The 8,946-nt window shown below is 33.0% G+C and overlaps 1 protein-coding gene across 1 annotated transcript; it reads right to left on the bottom strand.

Annotated features, from left to right (window-relative positions):
• Nucleotides 1-445: 445 nt before the first annotated feature.
• On the bottom strand, nt 446-2,799 carry LOC146906747 (serpin-ZX-like). The gene is made up of 2 exons (XM_085726437.1): nt 2,344-2,799; nt 446-1,396 (listed from the first exon to the last, which is right to left on the bottom strand). Exons 1-2 carry the CDS (start codon nt 2,764-2,766, stop codon nt 647-649), a joined length of 1,173 nt encoding a protein of 390 aa, XP_085582563.1. The 5' UTR covers nt 2,767-2,799; the 3' UTR covers nt 446-646.
• Between the last annotated feature and the right edge of the window lie 6,147 nt (nt 2,800-8,946).

Raw genomic sequence — 8,946 nt, 5'->3', positions numbered from 1 at the left:
AACATATGTACTTCCAAAACATAATCCATAATTTTCCTACCTGCAATGCAAGTAAGCTCACAGGCTGTTTACACATTCAAGGAAGAACGCAATACTAAGCAAGAGTTGGTAATAACTCAGAAAAAAAAAAGTGTTAAATTATAATGGATGGAAACGATTAAACTTGAAAGCAATTGAAGCTCAACCTTTATGCTTTTGTTATTAGTAATTATATTTGTATTCCTGTTTCTTTTATAGTCAAAAACTAAAACAGTTCTTGCTTGTTTTTCTTGAAGAAATACAACGAATAAACTTGTCCTCTATTCAATGTTTTCAGAAAGTATAAACAATCACTCATAAAATCTTATTTCACAAGGGTGATTTATTTGTTTCACATCATGTACATTACAGAGTACATGACAATACAACAAATGTTACTAGCTAGTAAATTTTCAGAATAAATAACTTTTTCATCAATAAAGTAAATTTTCTAATACGAACAGTTATAAAACTATGCAGATAAAGAACTAATATAAAAATTGTCAAACAAAATATATTTCAGATAGTATAAGAATAGGAAATAGGACGTAATTTAGCCCGTTTATATGTTAAAATATAAAAATGGGTTGCTTAGAAAACATATTTAAAATACTATGGAACTCAACAATCACCCAACAAGAGGATTGACCACCTTTCCAACAAAGAGTATGGTTCCACTAAAATTTTCTCTAATCAGAAATAAAAAAGGGTGGTCAGCTACAAAGTCAATTGGAGGGACCGGAGGGGGTCTATACCGAGCACACCCGCCTGCCCTGCTACGGGCTGTTGCTGCTGCAGCTTCCGTACCTTCTTCATTTACTTCAATGAAAGACTTCTGAAATATGGTGGGACTTATAGGAGAGTCCACCATTTTTGCCAATCCTAATTTCTTTAGCAACTCAGATGCTTCAATCTCAAAAGAAATATTGAATCTTGGAATCCTGAACTTGCCTACTTTGACTTCTTCACGAGGAAGATTCTGTTCCAAAAACTCAGATTCAGAAGCTACTTTATCAATCAAAGCTGACAACCCATCTTTTTCGTCAGGAAGAAAAATGTAAATAGAGAATGCACGCCCATCTTTGCCTTGTTTATAAGGAAGACCAAGGACTTTAAAACCATCGAAAGAAGTGACGAACTGTTTATTCTTGCTGGTCATAAAGGGAACATTTACTGACTTGCCATTGAGAAGGTCAAAATCATAGTCCTTCGTTTTCGAACTATCAAACTGTTGTTTCCACACTCCTTTGAAGTATAGTGCATTTGCAAAGATTAGACTCGTTAAGCTGTGAACTGACCCGCATGGAAGAAGATCTTGAATAAGCCCTTTTGTCTTCTTTTCAGCCCATAAATTCACTTCTTTTCTCACTTCATCAGCCTTCAAATCAGTATCAATTATCAAATTAAACATGTTAAAATAAATCATCTGAATTTTTCATGAGCATTATAAGTGAAGAGTTAAACATTATGTTGATATTATTGGCACAGATTTTCTTGCTAAATCTATTCCATACACCGCATACCGAGACAGTTAGGAGAAACTGAGTTGCAAAATAAGCCTATATACAGATAATTGGAAAGACATTAGGTAATCTTGAGTGCTAGAATGTTTGAAGATGAGTTTGTATTCAAAATGAGTCAAAGGTTATACCAATTACCAATAATGCTTTTTGTAGGCAGTAGCAAGTTTGTATGTCAAAATAAAAATAAATTCATAATACTAACGTAACCTCTTCTTGTGTGCTAATTACAGTTTTCAAACAAGTGGTAAAACATTCAAAAGTCACATTATTAATTGGTTTTGTCTAATGTGCAAAAGATAGCCTTGCACTATATATGCACAAGTTTGTTTTTCACAACTGGATCAATAAGTCTTCTCATATCTCATTTTATCGAATAGTGAGATTTATTGAAAGCATCATGCAAAAATCATGTCACACGCAAAATGAAAGCATGGAAAGGGTGTAGTCTGAACCTGCAATCTTTCTGGTATATGGAATTATTAAAATTAAATTTTGCTGTTTGGAAAAAAATTAATATATAAGTGATCTAGCAATTTGTATAAGAGAAACATGAGTTAATTGTAAAGGCACCCTTGTATGTAATTATATAATTGTATAATTTAGGCCACTAAACTTAGAAAGAATATCATAACACTAAACTTACAAACCCTGACTATGAAAGACCGACACAAACACGTACACAAAACAACAGAGATCGACACCAGAAGATAACACGGGTTTGTAGACTAGAAAAAAATATCATAACACTAAACATCAAACCCTAATTTGTGAGTTATTTATGAACAAATAAAAGCATGAGTACCTTGTTCACGAAATCAACAGCAGCAAAAGCAGCTTTGAAATCAGTAGTCATAAGTTGTTTGCAAGAAGGTTGAAGAGGAATTGTCTGTTCAACCCACACACCATTGACGTAAGACAAGCAAGGGCCACCAGTGCGAGCCCCGGAGAGCACAGAAGAAACAAGCTGAGAGCATAAGGATTTGAGATCGCCGGTGGATTCAGACTGGAGGAAGGAGAGAAGTTGTGGCTGTGTGGGACCCTCGAAGCCGGTAGCCATCATAATGAGCACAGTGTTAAGCGATAATGGTGAAAACACAACGTTCTTTTCATTGAGTTTTTGATCGGATAACAAGTGTTTGGTGATGTTCAGAGAAGCGTTGGTGAGGTTGGTGAGTGATTTTCCGATGAGATTCTTCATTGTTCTTTTTCTTTTTTGAGGAGGCATTGTTCTTCTTCTTCTTTGAATTCTAAGACGTGTTTGAAGACCTAACTAATAACTAAGTAGATTAGGGTTTATGACTTTGAGAGGTGGCACGTTCAATTTATAAGGATTTGTTTGGATTTGGATCCATTCTCACTTAGACTAGAGGACCGATCTAACAATTTTTGTGTGGCCCAATTCACTTCATGATAAAGAATAATCGTATATTAATCTATAATATTTTTTTTTTTTTTGGTACAATTAATCTATAATATTTTATATATATGTACGTGTTAAATTATATAGGATCAAATCGTAACCAAAAAAAATTGTAAAGGATCAAATTTGGTCTTAATTATTCAATTTATAATATGTTGCAATATTATTTTATTTAATATAAAAAAGTAAAGTTTACTTTACCTTATTTTATTGAAAACTAAATCTTGCTAACTAAGTCAACACGATGAAAGTTGTTTACTTTACGGTGAAAGTTTTTTTTACTAAAAACTAAATCTTGTTGATCAAGTCAATATTTCAACAGTGGGGCATAAGCAGTACATAGGGATGGGAATAGACCAGGCCGGCTTATAGGGGTCTACGGCCTAGCCTACGACATGTCAGGCCAGGCCAGGTTTTTTTTTCTAAAATAGAGAAGGCTTATGCTTTTTTAGAAGTCTATTTAGCTTAAAAGGTCAGGCCGGAGGCCATTCAAAAAGCCTCTTAGGCCTATTAGGCCGACCTATTAAGTAAATATGGATAATATTATTTATTATTATATTATATTTTTTACTTTTAATTAAAATAAAAATATGTTAATTGTTTCAGTAATTTAAGCTTATTAGTATACATTAATTTTTTGCATATTTATATGTATTATTATAAAACTAGCTGAAAGACGGGCACTATCGTGTCCGTCTGTCCGCTTTTTCTACTGCGCTAACGCATGTGATTTGATTAAAATTTTAAAATATTAATGGAAATTATTTATTTATAAACAAAATATTGTCAAGGCATATAACAAAATTATTTATGAATTCAACATATTTTAGTTTGTCTGCATATAAAATATTGATCATTTATAGTTTATTCTAATAGTAATTAGCAACATCATAACATAAATGTATATATGACATGTTATGTAAAAGAAACATTTGTTGCTATGATTGCGATAAAAGAATATATTTAAAAACTACATTTTTCGTAAAGTCTCTATCTTCCCCTTCTATTTTCCCTTCTTTAATGAGAACTTTTGTTGAATTATGAGAAACTCCTATTGATAAAGCTACATATAATTGACCATGGCTGAAAACATGCTGTGGAAGATAGATTCCGACTTGGGAATGGTTTTCCCTTGTGACTTATTTATGGTAATAGCAAAACTTAGTCTAACGGGAAATTGTTTTCTACTAAGCACAAAGGGAAGTCATGAACTCGCATTTGTTTTTAATTTAATTCTGGGCAAGAATGCTCTTTTTCCAGCCTTGCTTCCTATTAGGATTTCCACGTCCAACATATTTTTAAATAAACCACGACATAACAATCGTGTTCCATTACACAGGCCATATCTAGGGTCTATGTTTCGCAACAACATCAAAGGTGCACCTTTTTTTTACCTTTAAAATATGTGGTGGGATACTTCCTTAAGAAGTTGAGTTTAGGAGTTCCTGTTGATATAAGTTATGAGTATCCCCTTCAACCTCGTTAAATGACAACAAATTATGTTATTCTCATGAAAACTGATTGATAATTATGTCATTCAATTTTTGAACATCATCATTTGTAGGTGTAATTATGGCTCTTTCGACCATATATGAATTATGATATTACTCATCGCCTATGAATCACATACACTCCTCACATTAGATGTGTCTGAACACGTGTTTCATCCGCATCCACAAATATAATTATCCTAAATTATGTGATTTTCTCAAATTATCAACGTTATTGGCGTGTCAATATCCGTGTTGTATCTGGTGTCGGTGTTCGTATCCATACTTCTTAGCGTCCCTCTCTTTTTATGGCCTCTTAGATGGTGGTTTGAATGTAACCAAAAACAAAAGATGGTGGTTTGAAGCTTTCTAGTCTTTCTGTTTTTAGTTGTTGGTACCATGAGTGTGATTATCATTTAACAATTTTAAATTGTTTAAATGGTTTTAATACTTTGATTTCACTATATTTTGTTGGATATTGGATAGGGGCTATGGGAGCAGTTTATCAATTGTATACATGCAAAACGTTTGGAATCACAAAGAAAAAAGCAATGCTTTTATTCCTTTAAACGGCAGTGGAGGGAGCTTTAAGGCAGGGGATGTTATTGCTTATTTTTCCTTTATTTAATAATTAAAAAAAAACCACGGTTCTCTTTATATAAAAAAAATTCTTGCTATCATAGTTTGTATAAGCAATTATAAACCAGCAAAGTCAAATATTTCTTAAAATTTATCGTAAATAATTTGAATCATAATCGCTTATAAACCAGAAAAGTCAAATATATAATCCATAAAATTAATCGATTTTGATTAGTTGTAACATGAAAGAAAAAGAAAAAAACTAAACAGGTTAATTCTGAATTCTGATGCAGAGGGTTCAGAAAGGTTGAGAAAAACTAAACAATGCGGGAATTATTAATTGTGAGAACCCTACTTATTAATATTTAATATAGTGCTAACAAATCTTTTTCTAAAATATTTTGAGTCCTAATCTTTTTTTGGAGGATTTAAAGTCCAATCTTTAACATTATTTTTTGCTCACGTTTGTTACTAATTTTTTTTAGAGGATTTAAAGTCCAATCTTTAACATTATATTTTGCTCACGTTTGTTACTAATCTTTTTATCAGAAGATTTAAAGTCCAATCTTTAACATTATTTTTTGCTCATGTTTGTTACTAATATTTTTTTTAGAGTATTTAAAGTCCAATCTTTAACATTATTATTTTTTGCTCACGTTTGTTACTAATCTTTTCTTTTAGAGGATTTAAAGTCCAATCTTTAACAATATTTGTTGGCCACATTTGTTACTAATCTTTTTTTAGAGGATTTAAAGTCCAATCTTTAACATATATATTTTTTTAGAGGATTTAAAGTCCATCTTTAACATTATTTTTTGTTCACGTTTGTTGCTAATCTTTTTTTTAGAGGATTTAAAGTCCAATCTTTAATATTATTTTTTGCTCACGTTTGTTACTAATATTTTTTTAGAGCATTTAAAGTCCAATCGTTACCATTATTTTTTGCTCACGTTTGTTAAAATTGATCAAAGGCTAAGGAAGAGTAACCTATATTAATAAAATAATAAAATAATATGAAAATACTTTATTTTTGTAGAAGTAATAAAATAATATGGAAATATTGTTTTTTGTGAAAGGGATATGAAAATACATGACAATCTTTGTCGGTTGTATTGAGGAGAACAAACAGATGTACAACATAAAATCGACTGATAAAAAAGTAACATGTGTTTTTGCTTTGTGCTAGTTTTATGTGAGTTTGATCTGTGGTTAACGGAGATAAAAGAGGGTTAATGGGGACGATTAGTGATATGGATTAGTAATTCACTTGTTATTTTATAATTGGCTAACAGTAAGAACAGTTCATAAGGAATTGTGCGTAAGTTTTCTCCTTAAATTAAATTTATTCTTATCTATTTGTTACATGTGTTATTTTTATTTAAAATTAAAATTAAAAATTAATGGTATTTTTGGAATGAAAAGTCCGACCCAAAATGTGCTGAAAGGGGTAGTTTTTTTATATATAGTATAGATAAAATAAAAATTTCATAAAATGTATTGTTTGTGGTGGCGGTAATATTGAATATTGATGAAAACACACAAAGATTCAATCTATCGATCTTTCAAGTGTTTTATTTCAGGTTTGATTTGTATAATTTCATTGTTCGCTTGTGTGAATTGATTGCCTTCGTTCCCACTGATCAGCCACAATTCGGTTGGTTGGATTAATCAATTGCTTCAATTCATTTAATCCATTGGTTACGGTGGATTGGATTAATATTATTTAATTCATTGATTTAGTGGATTGCTTTGTTTATTTCAAGTGTGCCTACGCTCTCAGCTGCCATGTTTGACTGACAGGCTGAGATGGCCACCCTTACAACCGCCTTCCACTCAGCAAGTGGTTTCCTTTGCTCAAGCTCTGACAGGGTCAACTAGGGCGGCTTCCAATGATAATTTGCCACAGCCAAAAATACGTGGAGAAACACTCATTGTTAAAATCACCCAGGAAATTTACGACCGAGAGGAACGGACTTTTGTAAGTCAAATTTGAGGGGTAGAATTGTGTTGAACAAGGGGGTCAAGTGTTATGAAACATGGCATCCATTGATGAAGGAGAGAAAAGCTTGTGAATTCTTTCTATTGATGGAAAATGAAATGTTACAATATGAGAAAGTTAACCCACTTATGGGGAGGTTACACCTATATATACTAATAGGACTAGTACTCTTTGTAACTAAACTATGTATCTCTAATAGTCCCCCTCAAGTTGGAAGGTGTTCAAAAACACATCCAACTTGAAATGAGAAGATACAAGGAAAGATGCCGGAAATACATCGGCTAAGAAAATATCAAACAAGTGCTCATCCAACAAGAAGCAACCACAACTCAAGGTTGAACCAATGGAAGGAAGGAGCATCAAAGCAACGCTTAACCACCATCCGGTAGAAGCCAATATCAACAAAGCCAATTAAGGCACAACGCTTAACCATCAAGAGTGTTCAATCACTCAAGATAGAAGCACAAGACAAGAAAAGAAGTGCAAGGAAGGGCCATAGTCTACAATGGAAGGAGGTTATATACAAGACCAAGGTTCCAAAGAAAAAAAGTGATGCCCATCAATGCCGAGCCGAGACAAGAAAAAAACCAAATGCAAGGAAGAGCCATAGTCTACAATGGAAGGAGGTCAAATGTTGAACAAACTTCACACCAAAGGTACCATGAAGCAACAAGACCAAGCTTCCAAAGATAAAAGTGATGCCCTCCTATGCCAAGCCGAGACAAGAAAAAAAAAAACCAAAAGCAAGCCAATAGAGATGCATAGCCATGTGATGTGTCTTCAAACCATAGAAAACAAATCCATGTTGATGCAACTTCAAATCATAGGCCAACAAATCAAAAAAAAAAAAAACTTAAATCTTCACAATTGTAGTCAAACCAGAAGAAAACAATATGCCAATCCTATTCTTCGGTACCAATGCACTATAAGAAAGCTAGCAGCAAATCCAAACCAATATGTGTCTTGAAGTATGAAGTATATTCCAAAGACAATTTCAATCTGAGATGCAAGGAAGGCAATACACATAGCACTTAACATGGACTGCTCCAAAAATGCAGTAGAGATGAAGAGGTTCACAACAAAATGCACGCAGTGACCAACAACATCTCAAAATAAATCCAACACAATGTAGGAGCTTAATCAAAAACTGCACAAATGATCCAGGACAAGAGCTTCCAATATGCATACGTGCAGCCTAACAAAAGGTAGGAACTGCCATACCAGAATACTTGAATGCATCAAATCAACTACAAATGTTAGCAACAACCATCACCGCCAAATTGAACCCAACTACAAACTGTTTTCCAATGAGAACTTTCAACAAACAACTTGTGAAGACAATGATGCAGAAGGAAACTCGTCAATCCGCACCAATACTACGAACAAACGAATTAGCGGCTAGACATTGCATAAAACCAACAACACCGCATACAAATCCAAAAGTAACCTCAAAGATAATCCAGTATTCAAGAATGAAGGAATCCAAGCTTGAACAAAACAGCAAGAACGAAGGAACACTTCCACAATATCACTGTGATTATGAGGCTTGTATTGAAGAAACATTTGCAATTATCCTCTTCAACTATGCAAACGTGCTTCTGCACTAAAAGAGCTTATGCAAAACGCCTTTTCAAAAATAGCTTTTCCAAAATCTGAATCAGTTGAAGCTTCTTGTTTTCATGTTAGAAACCAAGTGATATGAACCGAATCAAATGTGGTGAACAAGAAACTCCACTGTTACCGATGAACTCAAATCGCAAAATAAAGTGAACATGAGAAGGAAAATTCTGTTAGAGATCAAAATAAGACGATCATGTTGAAATTCAACTTAACATCTAGATCAATCACATAAACTGAAGTAGAAACAGTATCCAGAGCAAAAAACGAAGAAGAAAAAAAATCATGAAATCAAGGAAC

Source organism: Medicago sativa, chromosome 7 (genome assembly GCF_051527215.1).
Source record: "Medicago sativa cultivar Bolivia chromosome 7, Bolivia_mono, whole genome shotgun sequence".
Classification (NCBI taxonomy): Eukaryota; Viridiplantae; Streptophyta; class Magnoliopsida; order Fabales; family Fabaceae; genus Medicago; species Medicago sativa.
The sequence above is the reverse complement of the archived record's forward strand: the minus strand, read 5'-3'. Positions and strand labels throughout refer to the sequence as shown.